This window comes from Acipenser ruthenus, chromosome 2 (genome assembly GCF_902713425.1).
Source record: "Acipenser ruthenus chromosome 2, fAciRut3.2 maternal haplotype, whole genome shotgun sequence".
NCBI classification, from domain to species: domain Eukaryota; kingdom Metazoa; phylum Chordata; class Actinopteri; order Acipenseriformes; family Acipenseridae; genus Acipenser; species Acipenser ruthenus.
The window spans coordinates 68,107,833-68,131,485 of NC_081190.1; the positions used below are offsets into that span (position 1 = coordinate 68,107,833).

Here is a 23,653-nt window from a genome sequence, read left to right on the forward strand (position 1 = left end):
TTTACGACATGCGCAAGAGAGAAGTATTTTTTATTTCTAAATGAAAAGAAAAATAAATTATAAATAAATGTTAAGTGCATCATTTGAAATAAGAGTTCATTGTTTTTTGTTTTATTCCTTGTGACAGAGACAGAATGATTCTTGGTGATAAATCTCCCTCCCGACCTGTGAGGTTGCAGTATAAAGGGAACAGAGTGCCCTGGACTGGATGGCCTGACAATTAATTCCCAGGATTAGGTGGAAGTCGGCCATCTAGAAAGGGGGCGGAGCTACGGTACATTAAGTCATCGCTCCAGAGAGAAAGCGATGTGGCAAACGTGGATTGGAGGAGAAACGATTGCACTCGCTAACCAAGGGGGCTGAACTGAAGGTACAAATAGGGGACGTGGCTAGGTGATCTGTTCCTTTGTTTATGGTTAAGAGAACAATAAAGGATGAGCGAAATATAACCGTGAGCGTTTAGTGTTTTGTTTGTTTTGTCGAGTCTAATTGTACTGTTTGTTATTTATTAGACAGCTAACACGATCCGGAGCTGTCACTTAAGGCCAGCACAAACCCAGACAACACTGCACCATTGTTAACAGATTCATTGTATATTCACCACTTGCACATTAGCAGTCACTGTGGACTTGTGATCGTGTGTGTGTCTTGTGTGTGTTTAATAATTGTGTTTTTCGGGACTGTAACCTGTAGTTAAAGATTGGAATACACATTGCTGTGTATTGCCTTGGATTATTATTTGCGGTCACAAAAGACCTGGAATTACAAAACCACCACTCCAAATAAAACATTGTTGGACATTGAAATCACTTGTTTGTCATTACTTCTGCACCACATCACCTCTACATGGCCACACTGCAAACCACTTTGCCACATTCATAAACTAAATAAATTGTTTATTACTTACTCTGTGGCCACACTTGTTGAATGAGGTACTGTATAGGAAAGGATTGCTTAAAAATAAATAAACTTAAAAAAAATCATGCAAAAATGTCATTTTAATTTTAATTTGGAAAATTAAAATTGCCACATTTTTCCAAGGAACATTTGTAATCATTGTTCTTTCTAATTGGAGTCATAAAACATGATAACGCATTAACAGAGTATATATGAACAGTTTATATTCATTACTTCAAGACTGCATAACGCATTAACAGAGTATATATGTATTACTTCAGCGAGCCTCCTTCTTCTGCTTTCATCTGTGTCGTTTTCTGCCTTAATTGCTGTTATGCCATTCGTCAAGAACTTGTTTGCGGTCACGTGGTCAACTCCTCAACCAATGCAATTACCAGAACTAATTATACAGTCGTGTGCAAAATCAACTGTTTATCTTTCATGCAATTAAGCAAATTATGCAATTTTCAGACGTGCATTTGAGCGGAGTGCAATTCCATGTAAACAAATAGCACATTTTTGGTACCAAGAAATTGCTATACATTTAAATGGAGTATGCGGTTATCCATTACGCAATTAAGAGGAGTGCACTGTGTGTAGATCTCTGTCTCTATCTCTATAGCAATAGCCTTTTGAGCAAAATCCAAAAATGAAATACCAAACAACACTTGATATCATCAAAATAAAATGTAGCTCCAGTGCCCAAAAACTATTTGAAAGTTTACCACAGCAGATATTTGGATTGAGGAACTGTAATCCTTCACTTGGAATTTGTAAGGCATGTGTTTCAAATCTGTTACAAAATAAACGTTATAAACAGTTGCCAATCTTGACAGGGGACCCAGATGGAGTGTTGCCTTGGTGGTGGGATTAGCAAGCAAAACCTGTTTGGGGATAGTTCACCTTATTGTGCTTTAGTCATCCAACTGGTCCATCACTAGTAAAAGCAGGAAGGTGTGTTACATTGTTTGGTGTATTACCTAATTTCTGGCAGGTTTAAGCAACTGAAATGTATTAAAGAAAAACTGTGGAAGCACTACTAAAAAAAGACTAACTCAATAAAAAGTCATCCATAACTTAAAACACTCAATTATAAATGTAAGTGTTAAAGGTATTCACTATGTTTTCTTTAGTTTTATCTCATAACAAATATTTTCTTAACTTCATGATGGAAATTCCGTACATGTCACATAAATCATGCAATAAACTCACTTTTTTAGTTCTCCCGTTTCTGCCTACAGAAGTTTAAACCAATTCAAATCCTGACCATGTTAATTAACAATGTCCCAATGAGCCTCAAACCAGGGAGTGTATATTATGAAAGGTATATTACTTTTTTTTGTCAGCTGTAATGGGAATCTATATGTTTTGCTAATGCTGTAAAGAGTTGACAAAGTAATATATGTGATTTGTGAAAGTGTATGAAAAAAAAAATAGAAATGTCTGCCATCACTCTTGCATGGTGATAGAGGTGGTGTTTGCTGTGTTGATGCAAGTGCCCCTAAGGGTACGATAAAACACTAATATATATTCCTTTGAAGGAGAGGGTTATTTCTATTATATTTATGGGAGTTATAAATAAAATAATAAGAAAAAAAAAAAAACTAACTGGGTTATCGACTCCTGTGGCAGCAGTGTTTGGAAAAGTTCCTTTTTGAAAACTGTAGACATGGAAATTAATAAGCTCAGCCTAAAAGCAACACGCAATACGACTGAAGACCACCTGCTCCAGAAAGTTGGTTCCCTTCCTGGTTTTGACTTATTTGTGCTGTTGTCTGTGACGCTGATTTTAAAAACACAGTTGCACAGTTTTTGTAATGGGAATGCTAGAAAAGACCTAAGGCAATTGCCTGTGTACTGTGTTTGTAGAGTAGAGTAACATGAAATGCTTCCTGAACCACAGCTGGGCTGACCATGGTGGACACTAAGAAGGATGTGTGTTCTCCATAGACGCCAGGTGGGGAACTTACCATGGTAGGAGAAGATCCTGGTAAATACGAACAACAACAAATTAAATATTGTAAAGATTGAACACATGTAGCATGTGTGATTGAGATCAGGTTATGTCAGTCAGTCTGTCCTTACGGCTTCTGAATCTTCATTGGAATGCTTTAATGAAAGAGAACACTGTTTTAAGCCCTGAGGTTTCTGGATGGCAGCACTAGTCCAACAACTCTGTGTTCTTGGCTTGTTCTTATCCTTGTAAACTGAGTGAAAGGTTAATCTGGAATCCCTGCTTCACATACAACAGATAACGAGGGGCAAGGGAGAGATGCTGATTAACATCCAAAACCCACACGAACTTCAGCCTTTTCATGTTAAAGTAAGAAAAGGAAAAGCTTTGTCTCAGATCTGTGCTTTTCTGGAAGGAAAGGGGGGAAAAAGACGGTAATATCCAAGCCAGCATGCATCATCTTTGTTCTTAATTAACGTTCATTACGTAGATCTGAATGAATGTGTTCATCTTTTACTATCCGTTTACTATTGGAGCTGAAAAACAAAATGCTGGCAAATGACAAAATGTTTTTTTCTTTTGATGGCATGCATTGTAAATTCTCTAGGTGCTGATCCCAAACTCCTTAATAATAAATGGAAGTAAAGTTATGCGTTCCCTTTTCTTTTTTTCTCATCCCAGCTGATTGTCCCAACCCTGTAAAGGACGAGACCTCGATGGGCAGCACAGATTCTGTCTCCTCGCAGTCTTCCACTGCTACCACTTCATCTACCTCCGGCAGCCCTCCAGAGGACCCCAAGAATCATTTCAGTACCAATGGAGGAGACCTCATGGACTGGGCTAGGTAACTACACTGCTGTCCTCTTAACTAATGAACCCAGACTGTATAGTAGGCACTGGACCTGAAGTGGACCAAGACTTTTAGAATACTAGAGTACTAGATTTTAAACAAAAGGAGACAGGCTAGACTTTTTTTTAAGCCATTTTAGGACTTTATATTCATAATTTGCTTTGTATTCTAAAGTAGTGTGGTCAAAATGTTTGTTTTCTTTCACCAGAAATGGTTTTGGTGCTACCCAGCCTGGTCTATTCTGTCTTGTGTAGTCTGTATTGTCCGTATTGCTGATTTGACAACCATCCTGCCATGAATAGATAGCGGGTAAAAAAAAAAAAGGTTTATGTTGCAAATTATATTACTACAGTGTCCCAAGGCAGCAAAATCCCCTTGATATGAACTTGTAAGGTGCCAGAAAATGCAGTGTAAGCACCTGGAAATGTGTTGATCAATTTGTTATTGTATTCTTGTCATGCATGTAACATCATATATAGAGAGTAACTACAGTAAATGCTGCATTTGTAAAGAATAATATTGAAGACTGTCAAATGTGCGAACTAAATTTACAGATTTACAAATCTCAAGTTTAAAATGAGCAGCACAGCAAGTGGTTTAGTATTTAACAATGTGATCTGGGGAATTCAGATGTGAAGAATCATAGAAAAGATTACTCCGTGGGTATGGCAATCCTATGAGAAGCCAGTGTGGTTAAATTGAAAAACACAGGCAAAGGATCTGCCACAGGGTACAGTCCTAGTTTCAGCAGATAACTTATGAATTCACTTTAGCCAACTATGTTTCTACTGCCTTTTCCCAGGTATAGTTGAGCTGGACAGTCTGGGCGAGGTGCAGCTGGAGGGTGTTTCCACTGACGCTTAGCTATACCTTCGCTGCACCTCAAACAGTACAGATTCGTATCGCATACCATGTCATCAAAAGGCATGTGCTAAAAAGGCAAACTGTTTTGAGCAATGACGGCTGTTTTCCGCCACGATTCTCTTATTGCGTGATGAACCCCATTAATGAGACTACTGACAGCATGTTGTCGGGTGCGTGTGGTGTGGAAACAAAAGCAGACAATAATTCTCATGTCCAGACAATAATTCTCCCAAAAGCCTGTGTTTTATTTGCAAACGAATAACAAAAAGGGCCTCCCCTCTACCAGCGATGGTATCGGGGGGTACATGGCAGACTTGCAAACCCAAAAAAACATTAATCTTCACTTGTTTGCATGTTTTCAATCAATCCCACAATCCAACGTGATCTTTTGCTGCTGCTCTTCTGCTTCCTTGGTCAGTTATACCTGACAAAATGACTCTGGAACACAGACAGCCATCTTAACTACACTGTGCCAAGACTGTCAAAGCTTGGCTTTTCCTGGGAAAAGGCAGTGGGAATGAAGTGGTAAAACTGGATCGAAGAAGCAGGACACCACTGCTTATATCCTGGAAAATAAATTATTATTAAAATACAGTAAATATTTGGCTAGAGGAAATCATTATGACAAGGGACTAAAGTTGATCATTGTTGGTACAACTTGCCATTGCCCTTATGCTGCTGAGAAATAAATAAAGCTACATTTATTAAGAATTGCTTGTAAAATAATGTTTCAGAAAATTAAATGGCTAAATGAAACCAAACTCTATGAAACCAATGTCAAATTGATATATCTTAACATGTTCTACTGTAGCCCATATCATTTACAGTGTATGCTTCATAACTGGAAAATGTTACTGTCAAAGTTTCAAACCGCCTTGTGCCAGCTAGTTTATTGGGTTCTATGAGATAAAAATTACTTTTATGTTTTTATTGTTGTTTGTTGTTAATATCCAGTGAACACATCAGTGTAAGGTTCCCTGAGTTATTTATTTAAATTGAAACCACATTGTGCCTCATTCCAGTCCAGAGCCTCCAGCTGCCTGCAGGTGTATCTGTGGGCAGCATTAGAGAGCCCTCGCTCTCATTACTCTTGTCAGAGGCAGTTTTTCTTGGCAGCTAGCTATGCAGCTGGCAATGAAGGATGTACTGTACCGTCGCTTCCCAGACCACCAATTAACAACAATCGCTGCATGGGGTTGATTCTGGGTATCTTGTCCTCGTCCTTGTTATGACGGTATGGGGTTAAGCATCTCTGTTAGGGGAGCTTAGACGTACGTATAATCTGCTGCCTTAGCCACATAGCTGTATTCTGTGATTCTCTTGGTTACGTTTGATTGTGGGTATTGCGCAAGAAAAAACTCACTTTTGTGGCTGTAATTTTACAAAGCTGCCACCACCACACACTAATGCTGCCTAACTGACTATATATTTGCAAGGTATTTACCATATAAACATTGTGTAATAAATGTGTTTGTGACCATGACTTTGATTTCTGACATAATGTGGATGCCATATTAATAGCAGCAACCATGCCTCTGCCTTCATAAACAGCCAGCTGTAGGGGGTTGGGTTGCAGGATCTGCAGTCATTTCCTACCCCCTCCCCCAGTGCCTAATTTGAGATATGGAAACTGGCCACAGATCCAGGGTGGAGCACATTAATCCCAACATTACTATTGCTGCTCGCTGCAAAGACTAAATGGATGTTCTTGAACGAGTGGAAAACAAAATGGTTTCCTGGCTGTACCATGCCAGCACCGAATCTTATATCACCAGCATTTTATGGCAGAGATAAAAAAAAAAAACAACTGCATGTGAGGTCTAATGTCCGATTTAGAATTAGCATTTTTTCTTATGATATTCCAATGATGATAAGTCACGTGCTGCTTTAAAAAAAAAAAAAAAAACTATAACATGTGTTGCCAATGTGTTGTCGAGCCTGGAGAACAATGGAATTATATAAGTGATGTACGTATTTAACAGCCTCAACAAACATGACATGTATTTGGATTGATCCAAAAATTTGAACTGGATATTAATGTATTTTTTAAATTATCTTTTTCATACCCTTTTGAAACATTGCTTGGTCTTGGTTGCTTTTAACTGGCATTGTCCAACAACCACTGATAACTGTTAAAGCTCTCTTGAACTTGTCCTGTTGTGTGTGTGTGTGTGTGTTTTTTTTTTTTTTTTTTTGTTTTTTTTTTTTTAATTATTATTATTATTACCGGTATTAATTTGAATTGGCATTATTAGAATTGGCATGAAAATCCCCCAGTTTTGCTGCTGAAAATCATATTTTAAAGCTGCGATTATTAAAGTAAATCTTGTGAGAAACTCCTGCCAGGTCAGAACTCTCTGGTTTCCAATAGCAAGCTTCCTTCAATAGTTGCAGTATTATGTACAGTAGTGTTGTTAATACATTAAGGTACTATGCACTTTTCAGACTTTTTCATATTGTTTCCAATCTTATGCAAATTCTACAACCTTGAAACATTTCTGTTTCTTTGATCTTTTGATTTCAGTTCAGCATTTCATATTGTTTGCTAAAAGTAATACAATTATACATCAACAAAATGTAAAAAAAAGTTATAATTAAAAATTAATTTCCACTTTTTTTTTTTTTTTTTTCCCCCACATATTGTATCTTCTCAAGCCCTGTCTAAGCAGACAGGACTGCCTATAAGCTGGCCAACTCGCCCCCTCCAGAAAAGCTCACTGCACATTCCACCAGGGGCATGGCAACTTCGTGGGCATTATTCCAGGGTGCATCTGTCAAGGACATTTGCAATGCAGCTGTGTGGGCTACTCCCCATTGCTAGGTTCTACAGACTTAGCGTCATGGATCCTCAAAACCCTGGTTTTTGAACTAGTGTTAAGGGCGGCAGCTAAGTCGACCCTTACAACACAGACATAGAGGTGAGTTTCTCCCTAAATGTTTAGCCCTAGCTACTTGTTACTTCAGTTTACGAATGGTAACGCACAAGGCAGCCTTGGCTTAGCCTCCGGTCGCAGCAATCTTGACCTTGGGTATACTGACTCATTCGTACATGGTAGGAACGTTAGGTTATTATCATTACCCTGGTTCCCTGAAATACAAATGTAACCATTAACCTTCAAGGTCGCTGCGTCCGTGATTGTAGCATGCTTGAAGGAAAATTGACGTTGATCTGTGCGCGCAGTCCTTTATGCCCTTGGGGGTGGGCATGACTGTGTCACATGCTCGGCTGAGCAGCTTTGTTATCTCTTATTCAGGTTTCGGGGAACCAGGGTAAAGATAATACCCTAACATTCTTGATTTTATATTACGAGCGCTACACCCAGACAGGAAGAGGTTAATGAGCAGATTTGCTGCTGCTCAGCACGTTGCTCCACATGCTGGTGTGAAGCAGCAGAGTGACTGCAGATTCATTAATCACAGCCAATGTGACACAGTTGGAAGTCAGCGGAACTGCGTGTTCACCTTTTATTATGTCCTGTGGCTCTTCCTAATCTGCATCCTTTAATTGCTTGTATTATTATCTCCATGGGAGCAACAGATAGGAGTGATTTTACAGGTTTTTTTTTTTTTTTTGCAGCATTATAACTAGTCGGGGCACCAGGTTTATTTATTGATAAAATCCACAGTATCGAAATCGTCTTCACACTAATTGCAAAAATAATGAAGCACTTCAAAATGAATGTTTTATTTTAATACAATTACTATACCGGTATTGGGATTTAAAGGGAGAAAATGTTCAGATTTATAACCACAAGCAGTGAATGTGAGAAAAACAGCCAACATTAACTGTACAGGTTTTGTTTGGTTATGTTGATAAATTGGGCGTTTATTGTATGGCTAGTATTTTCTTAATACTATCAAGAAAAGAAAAACAAAAACAGACAAGAAAACATACATTATACAAGGGACAATGGTTAAAACTTTAAAACCAAAGCAGACTCTTGACTTTGGACTTAAAAAAGAAGTTGGCAGGAAAGACATTTGGTCACTTAGGCTGTAAGAAAAATCACTTGCAAAAAGTTGGTGGAAGCCCAAAACACGTTTCATAGACTCGTAGGGGACATTGTTGCCAGCAGCAATAATTATATATATAATTATATATTTATATCCAATTAAAAAAGGAGCATTCTCAACGTCCTACTAGTTTTGATAAGTAACATTTCCTCAGCATAAGATTTAAACCCCAGGTAGATGCCACTGACCAACAGGGAATATGATGCATCTGTCATTCAAATGGTGTGATGAGACAAGTTTAAGTTGCAGCTATTTTAGTGGCAGTATCAGAATATCATTACACTTTCTTTAGTCTTGAATCTCTATATTTATGTATTTTCATTATTCCCATACCTAATGATTGCAAGTGATATGAAAGGTAAAAAGCTAAATTAATCATAAAAGCCTCCTCTATCTCTGGGATTCAATTCAAGGGTATTTTAAAATGTGTTCTCCTGCAGAGAGAGTATTACTGATATTTTGTAAATGTGAGACATTTGGTTGAATTATTTAAAGGTCCTCCAAGGACAAAGCTTAAATATTATCTGACCCCCCCAGATTCAGTAATGAAAAGTGAGCCATTCAAACAAGCTTATATCTGAGCTGGAGCAGACACAACCGTAAATGTGAGGTTTCCTTTTAGAAATAGCAGAATTGTGGAAATGTATTTGAAAGTCGAGTTTACAATTACCATTTTTTGGGAAATCCAGTAAGTTTACTGTAGCTCAAGAATGAGACACTCATGTATTGTCTGGTGAGACTGAATTTTGAGAATCCTAAAGCTAGAAAATTAAAAAAAAAAAAAAAAAAAACAAGAAGGAAAGGATTTACACATTGGCTATCTAAAATTACACGTTGTTTAATTCCATATAGATTGGGTCCTGCGTTTTACGCGACCTGTTTTTCAATTGTAATTCAACGGCTATCCCCTAGATGTCCCTGCAGCTACTTCAGTTATAGTAATCGAATTCACAATTAAGAAATCAACACATTACGTTTTGACTGATTAGAAAAATAAAAGCTAATTATGATGAGTATAAATGGTCATTGAATAAATTGATGCATTAAAAGAAAAAATCAAGAGACCTAAACATGGAGTCAAAGACATCGCAATCAAAAAGCATTTCTTTGAGCGAACGCAGGCAACAATATCCACCTGGTGTTCTGCACACCAATGGGTATCATTTATTTTGCACAACTTGCAATTTATCTTTGGACCACACTCGAAAGTCAACAATAGACTGACATTTATCATCAGAAAAACACAGAAAACGAAAGGCTGAGATTGACACCTATGAGACGGCGTCCTCCAGTAAAAAACGTAAGGGGAACGAGATGTTATTTTTGATTTGACAGAGGCATTTGTTTGTGTTAATATTCCCCTGGAAAAAAATGATAATCCCAAAGTTTGTGCATTTCTGAACGAACATGTAATAAATGCAGGAGAAATTCCTACAGCAGGTCAACTGAGAAGGGAATATCTACCCCAAATTGCTGAGTTGCACAAGACGAAAATTGTACAACTGGTAAAGATGTCTGACAGTGTATCTGTAGTTACTGACGAGTCTACAAATGCAAAAGATCAGTATGTTTTGCACATTTAGTTTGTTCTCCAAGGACTATTTAATACCTTTTGAATTGGAAGTAATATTAACCGATACAGTTAATCTGCACTCTGTGAATTACTCATCGGTGGCACAGGGCGTTGTGAAATGTTTAAACGCATTTGAAGTTCATTTTCATAATGTGACTGGATTTGTCTCCGATAATGCCAGTTACATGATCAAGGCATACAATGACGTTCTTCGAGGTTTACTGCAAAATTCAGTACATTTGACTTGTAATGCCCACATAATAGCCCTTGCCAGCAATATCTGAGCAAATCATTTTCCGAAAGCAGACAAGCTGGTTGCAACCATTAAAAAACTTGTTTAAACATTGCCCAATCAGAAAACTACGTTTTAGAGACCACCTGACAGAAGCAATCCAACAAGAAGGCTGTACTTTACCCATAAAGTTGCCACCTGAGCCATGCATAACACGATGGGGCACTTGGTATTCTGCTGCTGAATATCATTCCAAATACATCCCTTTTTAGGCAGTCTTCGTGGAAAAGGAAATGCACATTTCACCAAACACTGTAGCGTTAAAGGACCTCCAGAAATTGCTTAAAGATGTGCAAAGTTGAAAATCTCAACTCCGTAATTGCGACGCGTGCCAAGGGACTGGTGGATCTGATTCAGTGGTTTGAAAGCCGTGAAGTGAGAATCCATCAAACATATAATAAAGTTGCAGAATTAATAAATACATACCGAGCAATGGCACAAGAGGTACACAGCACAGACGCAATAAACAAACTATGTGTAAAAACCTTCCATGACGTTTCTGAAAAACTGACTAATTACTACCATCTGGATCAATGCAAAATGAAACCAAGTTTTTTTCAACCAGCTCATAACTTTCTGTTCGCAGTAAGGATATTTGACCCGTAGCAAGTGTGTAGTTTGGATCTGGAAGCCCTCCAATTATATTCTATTCCAGGATTTGATGCTGACTGTAAATCAGAAATGGACAAATACCTCCCATATGCAAAAGAACGACTTTGAATTAATTTTGGATTAAAGCTGAAGAATTATTTCCCAATTTAAAGGCTAAAATATATTTGCCAGTTGTTACCAATTCTGTAGATGCTGAAAGGAGTGTTTCTTCTTATGGCCAAGTTTTTACAGAACAACGTCAATCTATGAAAGAAGGCAGGGTTAACCAACTGACGATGCTTAAGTTTAATACCAACATTTAATGCATGGGACATTTTCTTTCATGAAACTGTAAGTGACACTTTATGTGCTGCTTGCGAACAACCTTGCATTATTATTATTATTATTATTATTATTATTATTATTATTATTATTCTGTTATATTTGTAATATATATCTCACAGCATTGATGTTATGATTTCAGTATTTTATATAAATTGTTCCAGGAATCAGTGCTGTTTTTTTAAATATTTTATTGACAAATGATGTGTTCCTAATACTAAACTGAAACATTTAAATTATTTATTTACATTCTAAGAAATAATTGAATAAGACGTATTAGTAATAAAGGGATGCATGACTAAATAAATGTCCGTAGCTGCTGCTGCCGCTAATCAACGTGCCAATGCGCATTAATAGAATGACTAATTGAGATGATTAAAGGAATTGGGAGATTATTAATCAATAAGTGGTTTAATTGAGCAGACTACACGACCACCTTGTGGTGGGAGGAATGAAGTGCAGCCTAAGAAAGCAGGTTGCGTAAAACGCAGGACCCTACATACAGACAGTGTTCAGACGTAAAGGTAAAGTAACTTTGACTGATAACGAAAGATGTGTTGGAATCATATTTCAGTTAGCTGCATGGCCCCAAATCTTTAAAAAAAAATAGTTAAACATCCTTGCATTTGGAAACTGTTCAGTGGGACACTTGTCTCGGGGGGGGGGGGGGGGGTAGCTCATACACATGGGAGGAGACGTATGCAAAAAACGTATTATCATATAATACACGTCTCTCCCCCAACTCAACACAACATGACCATCATGATAGTAAAAATAGACATAATGAAGCGTTCTTACCTTTGTATAAGATAGTGATCAGCAGATGTGTAAGCTGCACGAAGAGCACAGCATGTGGTTTTCACTAACTCTACTGTGCAGAATAAATTATTTTTTTTCTGTGTAAATATCGGGACTTTCTTCCTATGCATCGGGATACGGCACATTTGCTAGGAAATCAGGACTATCCCGTCCATATAACGACTGTTGGCATGTAAGTCCCTGGGAGTGTAGTGAAATTTGTAAAGCCGCTACAGCTCTTATGATAATGTATCATAAATAATTTCCGTAGCCTATTTACATGTAATAGAAAACTGTTCAAGTGACCCTGAACTTCATTTGAAATCTGCATGTCCGAGTTGCTGAGCTAATTTCTCAGCTTTGTGCCTTTACAAGGGTCCAATATACAGACTAATCCTGCTACCCTGAAAATGTAACCTTTATAACAATGCAAAAATACTACTCCACAATCATAGTCACAAACAGGAATGTATTACCAGTTTCAAAACCATTTGTCTGTCTTCTCCCTCCCTCAGACATGCACAACACACTCCTACTTGCTGCCTCTCTCCCAAAACAGTGATTCTAGCTCCAGTTAAATATCTCAAGTTTTCCTAATTTAATAGTTTTCACTTGGCTCTGAACCTCATGTAGTCCAGAATTTGAGCCAAGATGGCCGTCAACTATGGAAGCCTCTCCAGGAGAAAATGTACGGAATTTCCATTACTCAGTAACAGGTTCCAAAATAATTCACACAAACAGGAAATTCATGTAAAGTAAACTTGTATTAAAATAAGTAATTTTACAATAAGCGACTGCTAAATTTGGCTGGGACCATGTAGATAATTCCAAGTATCAGGAAATGTGTTTAATCAGAGTTTGCTTTTTACACACCCATATAAAAATGATCACAATTACTGTATGTTGAAAAATAAGAACATAAGAAAGTTTACAAACGAGAGGAGGCCATTTGGCCCATTTTGCTCGTTTGGTTGTTAGCAGCTTATTGATCCCAGAATCTCATCAAGCAGCTTCGTGAAGGATCCCAGGGTGTCGGCTTCAACAACATTACATGGGAGTTGGTTCCAGACTCTCACAATTCTCTGTGTAAAAAAGTGCCTCCTATTTTCTGTTCTGAATGCCCCTTTATCTAATCTCCATTTGTGACCCCTGGTCCTTGTTTCTTTTTTCAGGTCGAAAAAGCCCCTTGGGTCGACATCATCAATACCTTTTAGAATTTTGAATGCTTGAATCAGATCGCCGCGTAGTCTTCTTTGTTAAAGACTGAACAGATTCAATTCTTTAAGCCTGTCTGCATATGACATGCCTTTTAAACCCGGGATAATTCTGGTCACTCTTCTTTTGACCCTTCCAGAGCAGCAATATCCTTTTGTAGCGAGGTGACCAGAACTGAACACAATATTCTAGATGAGGTCTTGCTAATGGATTTTAAAGTTTTAACATTACTTCCCATGATTTAAATTCAACACTTCTTGTTGACCTTTTTTTTATAGCTTCCCCACATTGTCTATATGAAGACATTTCTGAGTCAACATAAACTCCTAGGTCTTTCTCATAGATTCCTTTTTCAATTTCAGTATCTCCCATATAATATTTATAATTCACATTTTTATTGCCTGCATGCAGTACCTTACACTTTTCTCTATTAAATGTCATTTGCCATGTGTCTGCCCAGTTCTGAATGTTGTCTAGATAATTTTGAATGACCTTTGCTGCTGCAACAGTGTTTGCCACTCCTATTTTTGTGGTGTCTGCAAATTTAACAAGTTTGCTTACTATACCAGAATCTAAATCATTAATGAAATTTATAATTAAAGTTCGGGAGGAGGGGCATGCACCAATCTCCACGTCGCCAAATTGAATCATTCAATTTACACGTCAGCAATTAACTCCTGCTAGCATTATAAATACCCTTTCCACTTACCCCTTGTATGCGGTTTGATTCATTTGTAACCCACCACCTTCCCCATCTCCACATCTTAAAATTAGTTTAATTTTCCTATTGGGGGGGTCTCTGCCTCGTCCTCACGGCCAGGCGTGAGTCCTCAAACCAAGTTAGGTTTGATGCCAAATTAATGTTTTCTACGGAAATAATGTTTTTTTTACAGCTATCGCATACATCGCATTTCTTTTAAATAAATAGTTTAAATCAAATAAATTTGTGTGATTGGTGTTTTGTCCCGAACTACTGAAATGTAGATTAGGAATAGCAGAGGACCTAATAGTGATCCCTGTGGTACTCCTCTAGTTACCTTGCTCCATTTTGAGTTTTCTCCTCTAATCAGTACTTTCTGTTTTCTACATGTTAACCACTCCCTAATCCATGTGCATGCCAGACTTTGTCAAAAGATTTCTGGGAAATCTAAATAAACCATGTCATATGCTTTGCAATTATCCATTGTCGATGTTGCATCTTGATTTCCATTTTGGATCTTCTTATAGTTTACATAAGTTTCCATATAATAGAAGTCAGGCTTATTGGTCTGTAGTTACCTGGTATGGTTTTGTCCCTTTTTGTGGATCGGTATTAGATTTGCAATTCTCCAATCTGTCGGTACCACCAGTCTCAAGAGACTGTTGCATGATCTTAGTTAGAGGTTTGTAAATAACTTCTTTCATTTACTATTGGGAGGATCTCATCCGGCCCATGGGATTTGTTTATTTTAAGAGCTCCTAATCCCTTCAACACTTCTGCCTCTGTTATGCTAAAGTTATTTAAAACTGGATTGGAACAGGTTGACATGTGGGGCATGTTGTCCGTATCATGGATCTCAATTTTACAACCCTCCTAGAATTGTTTGTCATATTTTTTAGAAAAATATATAAGCAATCAATTAAAAATTATTTAAATAACATATTTTGTATATAAACCTGGAAAACAGATCCCAAGTATTGAAAAAGCCGTACAGAAAATTATTTTCAGATCTAACTTGGTCAGTGTTACTTTCAGAAAGGCGAAAACAAAGGCTATTTACTTAAATCGTATTAAGAACCAAGTTTGTACTTAATTGCTTAATTCTACAAAATGTTATCCAAATCAGATCATCAGTTCTACTCCTATTGTGAGAACATCAAAAATAGAGAATCGGCTTGGTATTCTCTGACCTTGACTTGGAGGTCAAATGTCAGGTTTCCCACAATTCCTGTATATGCCTTGGTCTACCTGTGTGCAGGGTTCGTACGGGTGCTTGAAAACCTGGAAAGTCGTGGAAAACTGCTTTAACAAAATCCAGTCCTGGAACACTCTGGAAAATCCACATTTTATTATAGGGTCAGCCCCGGCCCCCCACAATATGTCGGATATGACCAAACTCGATTTGGCTCACTGTTCGTGCTTTTTGATTGGCTCACCGCGTTATCAGTCAAGTGTATTCTCGTGTGAGTTTGATGCTCGCCAGAGCTGGTGGGAGAGATTGCGGTTGCTGCTTAGTAACGGTTTAGTAGCTGTGTATTTAGTCTTTTAAACACTTTAAATGTACTCAAAAATGCCAGGCAAGTGCCATTTCAATGAACGGTGGTTTGAAAACAGACCTATAATGACTGGCTGCAGAAAGACAAAAACAATCAATATAAAGCACGATAAAATCTAATAAAATCAGCTGATGAATTTGCTGAGAAAGCAGAATCAACAGGACATTTAACGTGGATTAGTAAACCCAACAGCATGAGGAGAAGTGCTAAAGAAAAAGAGCGAGACCTCTCTTCCCTTCAGGATAAAATTGATGAACTTCTGCAAACATTAACAAATGCCAGCAAGTAAACAGCCAGGTAAGATTGTCAGTTAATATATATTTTAAATATAATATACTAAGTCTGCGCTTTTAAATATAGTATTGAAATAATATATGAGCAGTATTCATAAATCATGTCTACCTTTAGATGCTTGTAAGACATTGCTAAAGAATTTTAGTTTTATTTCTTAACCGCAGCTATAATTAATATCGGACATGCAATTTAATACAGTACTACAGTAAATGGTTGTTTTGGCAGTTTTGTGATGACTTTGTGTCAAGTGTCTGGTGTTTATGAGGTGTGATGTATTGAATGTGCTGTTGCATACGGAGGGGGGGTTATGTTTATATTCAACAGCTGTGTGACGTAGTAATGCGACGCCAGTGGGTTAGGGTTACTTAGAGCTGCGACTGAATTAGACTGTGTTCTTGTTCTGAAGCCAGTTATTAAACACAAGTTACTGTCATTGTTTCAATACTAGATTTGTGTCTGCTATTCAAAGAAGAACTGCACACACTGGCAGGATTTAATGAGCAACTGATATTTTTTTTTGTCATCGTCATTATAGTTTTAGTTATTGCGATACAGCTGGGGTAACATTTGTAGTTGTGACTGTAAAACGCTTGTGCATTATAGTATGACATTATTTTTTGGTCCTGGAAATTCTAATGTGTGTACGAACGCTGTGTGTGACAATAACCTCCATAACCTACTTAGTTTGTGAGTTATGGAGTGTGAAGGATAGACAGATGGAAAGCATCATTTTAGTATTCTACACCACACATTGCAGGCTGCAGGTACTCAGTGGCAGACTTGCCTAACTTTTTGAAAGTGTAATTTACAGAATATTGCTTAGAAGAGTTCCCTTTTGGTACTGTAAATACTGCAGCTTTAAACTCCTCCTTTTAATGATGGTGATGAATATATTGGCATAGTAAAAAAGACAGATGTATGGTTGGCATGCAGTGAGCAGTAAGTACAGTATATAAGCCCAGTGCTTCCCATAACAGGTTTGTTTTTTCCCTTGGGTGGACAGGACTGAGGGGCAAATCCAAGACAGTTGTGAAATTCTTAAAAAAAAAAAAAAAAAAAAAAAAAAAAAAACAGACTATATTTGAATCCTAATACTTTTATTATTTTATTAGCGACCTTGTCTAATTAGCTTGCCTGACCCAGCATGTCAAGTGTGAGTGCCAAAAATATTCTTGGTATTCAATTAAACACTATAACAAGATGGATGTTAATGGAGTCGTTGCAAACTGCTGGTTCGTTTTGCCTTTTTAAAGTAATATTTGTTTGGCATTGGCTGCATTTGAGATCCCTTCCACAAAACACTGAAACTTGCTGTTTGCTCCCTTAGATGGAGCAGCTACTCTGCCAGTTATGTCAAACATCGAACATCAACCCCCAGGCCCCTGCAGAACCCCTCCAGGCTGTATTATGTAGCCAGCCAGGGATATTGCTGAAGCATTCCTGTTGGACAGTTCACATAATTCCAAACCACAGCCAAAATCACTGCATTTTCATACAGCTGTATTACTTGCATGCAGCACTATTGTTTTGAGGTACAAAAAAATAAAAATACAGGGTATGTCTTAGAAATAATAATAACGGATGTTGTGATGAATTTCTACTCTGACTTCGCACACAGCCTAAAATTGTAATAATAAATGATTCTAAACTTATAGGTCAATATTCCATAGCTTTAACTGTTCTGAGCTTTAACTGTCTGGAGGGAAAAAAGGTTTTAAATTTATTTCAGAGCACTGTTTTTACTCCCTGCTTCCCCAGCATTTCCTACCCCTCAACGGTTCCACAGATGAATGCTTCATCGCTCACCACCCCTGCCTCTCCATCGTCAGCCACCTTCTTCTCACCCGAAGGAACGAACAATGACAAGCCGGGAGATAGGTAGGACAACAGCTACTGTTGGTTTGACCCAGCTCTGTCATTGACAGAATACTCTGTGTGAGAAATCTCAACCCCATGTTTTGAGGTGTCATTAACCTAAAGTTTACATTTCTGGGAAAGCTCAGCATTTAAAGGACTGCTATTCTAGTCCCCTCCATAGAAGCTGTGTCCCATTAGAATAAGTGTGTGAAACTTTGCATTTTAATGACTTTGCCTGATAGCTAAGTCAACTTGTATAAATCAACACTTTTTTCAATTATTTGGCAATAAATAAACAATCCAACTAATTAACACTTTCATTAATAAATAATCAACATTCCAATTGCTCATATATTCAACTAATTAACCATGTACTATTCTAATTAAATAGTTCTTACAAACGGAGGTGTCATCTGTGATGGGAGCACAAGAAACCTATATGACTGGAAAGGGCTTGTGAGGAAATTCCCTTTCAACTTCATGCTTTTTACACTGTTCATCCAAACAGGCACTACAAGTAACCCACCTGAATAGTCCAAGGGCTGTTTGATCCCTGTAATATACAAATATATATTAACATACAGCACTATTGGGTTTGGGGACACTCATTAAACCACTGTCGTCCACACACAAACAAATGTACACTATACAGTCAAAAGATTTACTCAAATTACCAGTTGCTTAAAATGTAATGATCATAGTTCAAATATAATGTTCATCATTTCTTAAACTATTTGGTTATTGTGAGAAACAAACATAATCATCCTAAATAAATTCACTTCCTGTGGAACTACCAAAACTGGATTGGAGCTTTTTTTTTTTTCAGTGGGTCTGATGAAGTTTAAGTCTGAAAAAGTGTTCCCAGTTCCTGCAAGTATTGCAACATTCCACAGTTCTGCTGACCTGGTGTTTTGTGCAAATAGCAAGAAACACCAAAAAAAAAAAAAAAAAAAAAAACTTTAACCCTTTGCGGTCCATTTATTAAATGCGCGTCAGGCACGCCAGGTCTAATTTATTTTCACACGCGCAGTTAATTTTAGACGCGCTGTTTAAAAGTTTTTTTTTTTCACAGTCAAACGGGTTTAAATGGCCCTGCATATCAACAAAGCACTCACTAGGCATCTCCAGCCCCGCCCCACCCTTTCGTTTGCTATAGCGTTTACCTATGTAAGAAATAAATAATAATAATAATAATAGTCGTACATACCGATCGATCATCTCCGAATCACTCGTTTTATCACCAAACTCCTCAATAATGCGATCCAAGTCATTATTTTATTACTATAACATCTCAAAAAAGCTCTGCAAATGTCCGTGTTTTCTGTGCGCTGATTCAGACAGCCAACTTGTTTACTTCAGACCGCCCCCGTTATCTGATACCTGATACCATGTGTGACTATTCATGAGAAACACCTTTTTTATTTTTATTTATTTTTTTCGACTTGTCTCGGCTCCTGTCGCTCCCACTCGGCAATTGAATGGTTTTCTCGGCTTTTTCCGGAGAAAAAACGACTAAAGACCCGTTTATTGCGTTGCTATAATGATGTCTGACCCAGTCCGACAAAGGACCTGTGAGGAATAATTGCAATGTCGGACCCAGTCCGACAATGGACCGCAAAGGGTTAATGATTTGTCTTTTTCAGTTTCTGTAATGTTTACAAATACAGTAGTTCTGAATGCTTCTAGTTATCTTACAATCCACCCTTAATCATCCCTCCAAGTTTGAGAGGGTCAAGTGTGATCGCATTTGTTATGACTAATCTCACACTATCTCAGGCATAACAGCCTGAATTGAACTGTAGTGCAATCTTCTAAAGCCTGCTATTACTGATTACTTTCATTTTTCAGTGTCACATACAGGAAAGCCAAAGCGGTATTTTCTTGTGAAGCAGAGCATGACTCAGAGTTATCATTCCCAGTCGGAGCAATATTTGAAGATGGTAAGTGTTATTATCAATATTGCCAGTCAGCCACTTAGAACTGCAAGCATATTGGATTTTTGGCCATACTGGAAATCAGATCTCTAATCGGTAGAAGTCTAAATGAAACGGCCAACAAGGTATTTCAACACTTCATATCTATAGTCACCATTTTTTTTAAACAGTTTTTGTTTGATGTGGCTATCTTTTACTAGAAAGATTTGTCAGACTTTCTTCTTGGAAAAACGTAACAGTCATGTGTTGACAGAACCCTACCTGCTGCTTGCTATCACACACCGTCTCTGAGCCCAGATTAATTTAGTGGCAGGCCTATAAAATACTGTTCCATAACATGCGTAAGAACTGCTGAGTCAACGCTTATAGCAAGTGATAAAAAAGGTAAATACTGCTTTTATTACGGCTTTCAGACTTTTGATAGTTTTTAACCAGTCTGTTGCATCTTGTTGGTGAAATCTGGGCCCATTCTGTCTTGCATATTTCCTTCAGTTCAGATGGATAGGATACACAATACTTGGCTACATCGGTCCAAATGATTTCTATTGGATTGTGATCTGGGGATTGCATAGACCAGAACTTTTATCTCTGTTTCCTTCAAGAATTTCACAGTTGACTTAGTTGTATGCATTGGGTCATTGTCGTGTTGGAAGATAAACCGTCTGCCAATAAGCCTATAAGCAGAGGATATCATTGTACTTTGTATAATGTTTTGCATTCATTCGCTCTTCAATCACATGAATGTCTCCAGTCCCTGAACTGCTAAAACACCCCCATATCATGACACCTCCATGTCTGTAGGTACAAGGTTTTCTTCATTGAAGGCTTTCCCTTTCTTTCTCCAAACATACTGTGATCTATTGTTGGGTAAAAGTTATATTTTAGTCTCATTGGACAAGAGAATTTTGTTGAATGCCTTTGATACCTGTTCATATTTCTTGGCAAATTTTAGATGGTTTGTTTTATGAATTTTCTTTAAAAAAGTTTTACAGCGAAGTCCATGTGCCTACAACTGTTCAGGTGTGTTTTGTACAGTACTTTATGCCTGATGCTTCTAAATCTTTCTTTAAGTCCTTGGCTGATAATCTTTTTAGCTGCTCTGGCGATTCTCCAACCTGCTGTACCCATTATTTTATTTGAATGTCCACTTCTTTCAAGCGTTTTGAATTTGTTCTGTGGTACTTGTTTTATTTCTCTCATTGTGGATATTGGTATTCCATATTTCTTTGATACTGTTCTGTAGCCATTTCCTTTGTTGTAGTTTGCTACAAGTGCTTTTCTCAAACATGAATCCAACTTCTTTCTCTTGACCATCATCTTCTGTGATGCCAAAACATTCTTTTCAACAGATGTTGGACCTTATTACCTCTTTTTGCTTGCTACTGTCTTTTATAATGCAGTTTAATTATTGTGTAATGGTTTTCAATCAATTAATATATATTTTTAATAAGTTATATTACATTTTTACAGACTTTTAATGTAAAGGTGCTAATACTTTTGTCATGAACAAATAGGGCCTATTTGAAATTGCTTAAGTGCTGTGTTTTTTTGTTTTGTTTTTAATAAAGATCGCTTGTTAAAATACCAGAAATTGTGTATTTTTGGTCTTTGTCATATTCCTTAGCGGCTAATGTTCCATAAATGCTTGTACTTAACATGTTTTTTTCTAGAATTATCTTATATTAAGTGTAGGGTGCCAATATATGTGTCTGCGACTGTATAATCCCATGTTGCAGCCTGCCATTCATTTTACCAGTCTTGGGTTTGTGTGATGTGTAACTGCTTCAAAAATGTTCCATAAGGGATATTGGTGATTACAGTCAGCACTTGGATATCCGTTACCCAGATACACGTCAGTCGCGTTAACAATCAAATTAATCCCCATTTATATATATATATATTCAGACCCCTGACCAATTCTCTCATATTACTGAATTACAAATGGTACATTGAAATTTCGTTCTGTTTGATATTTTATTTTAAAACACTGAAACTCAAAATCATTTATTGTAAGGTGATATTGGTTTTATGTTGGGAAATATTTTTAAGAAAAATAAAAAACTAAAATATCTTGCTTGCATTAGTATTCAACCTCTGTGCTGTGGAAGCTCCCAGTTTACACCGATGAAAGAAATTGCCCTAACGAGGACACAATTATCTTACCATTGGCCTCCACCTGTGAACCATTAAAGTTGCTGTCACATTTCCTGAATAGAAACCCCACTGTTGAAGGATCACTGTGAATCTGAAGGAAAATGAAGACCAAAGAGCATTCTACAGAAGTTAGAGATAAAGTAATACAAATGCATAGATTAGGGAAAGGGTACAAAATAATATCCAAGTGTTTGGATATCCCAGTGAGCACAGTTGGATCAATAATCAGGAAGTGGAAGCTGCATCACACCACCCAGGCACTGCCAAGAAAAGGACGTCCCTCAAAACTCAGCGCTCAAACAAGAAGGAGACTTGTGAGAGAAGCCACAGAGAGGCCAACAATCACTTTGAAGGAGCTACAGAGTTCAGTGGCTGGGAGTGGAGTAATGGTGCACCAGTCAACCATATCAAGAGCTCTGCATAACACTGGCCTGTATGGGGGAATGGCGAGAAAGAAGCCGTTACTCAAAAAGTACCATCTGAAAGCACGTCTGGAGTTTGCCAAAAAGCATGCAAGTGACCCAGCTGCGATGTGGGAAAAGGTTTTGTGGTCAGATGAGACCAAGATAGAGCTTTTTGGCCAAAACTCAAAGCGCTATGTGTGGCGTAAACCTAACACTGCCCATGCCTCAAGACACACTATCCCTACAGTGAAGTATGGTGGTGGTAGCATCATGCTGTGGGGATGCTTCTCATCAGCAGGGACTGGGCATCTTGTTAAAATTGAAGTAAGAATGGATGGAGCAAAATACAGGGAAATACTGCAAGAGAACCTGCTTCAGTCCGCTATAAAACTGAAGCTTGGGAGGAAATTCACCTTTCAGCAGGACAATGATCCCAAGCACAAGGCCAAAGCAACATCGGAGTGGCTCAAGAACAAAAAGGTGAATGTCCTACAGTGGCCCAGTCAAAGTCCTGATCTCAATTCCATTGAGAATCTGTGGCACTATTTGAAAATTGCGGTCCACAAGCGTTGTCCAACCAACCTGAACAACCTGGAGCAAATCTGCCAAGAAGAATGGGCCAAAATCACTCCGACACTGTGTGCAAAGCTGGTACATACTTACCCCAAAAGACTTAAAGCTGTTATTGCAGCGAAAGGTGGCTCTACCAAATATTAATGTGTGGGGGTTGAATACTTATGCCAGCAAGATATTTCAGTTTTTTTATTTTTCTTAAAAATATTTCCCAACAATAAACCAATGTCACCTTACAATAACTGATTTTGAGTTTCAGTGTTTTAAAATAAAATATCAAACAGAACGAAATTTCAATGTACCATTTGTAATTCAGTAATATGAGAGAATTGGTCAGGGATCTGTGTATATATATATATATATATATATATATATATATATATGATGTAACAAAATAATGCGCTTGCCCGTCACACGCGATTTCCGACTCCGTCACCAGTTTTCTGATGCAAAGCCCATCTCTTCAATGTTACAATTTATCTGAATATCCGTCACAGCCTGTGTTTTTTTTTTAATTCTGTCTGCATGCCAAATCAGTCTGCCTTATACTGTGCAGTTACACAGCACTTCCTCCAGTTTCACCTGGCGAAAATGCAGCCAAAACAAAGCGAATGAGACAAGCTAGGGTAATGTAACAGTTAATCATTAAACAGTTTTAGATACTGTGATGTATTTTCTTTTTCTTTTTTTAGCTGTGATCTTTTGTTGCTTTTGTGCATTTTCATTTGCAAGTGAACTGTGACATTAGGGACTTATCGAGCACTATATTCTGCAATTGTGAATACTGATTT

The 23,653-nt window shown here is 37.7% G+C and overlaps 1 protein-coding gene across 6 annotated transcripts in view; it reads left to right on the forward strand.

Annotated features, from left to right (window-relative positions):
- Window positions 1-23,653, forward strand: part of LOC117409087 (rho GTPase-activating protein 10-like) — a 97,585-nt gene that overhangs the window by 68,938 nt on the left and 4,994 nt on the right. The window contains exons 20-22 of one of the 6 annotated variants that reach the window (XM_034014705.3): window positions 3,533-3,695; window positions 17,699-17,818; window positions 19,646-19,737. In XM_034014705.3, coding sequence (XP_033870596.1) covers window positions 3,533-3,695; window positions 17,699-17,818; window positions 19,646-19,737 — 375 coding nt within the window. Of the gene's footprint in view, window positions 1-127; window positions 492-512; window positions 807-3,532; window positions 3,696-7,220; window positions 7,457-17,698; window positions 17,819-19,645; window positions 19,738-23,653 lie in introns of those variants that run through there. The other 5 variants (XM_034014706.3, XM_058999537.1, XM_034014707.3 and 2 more) reach the window with 5 other exon arrangements.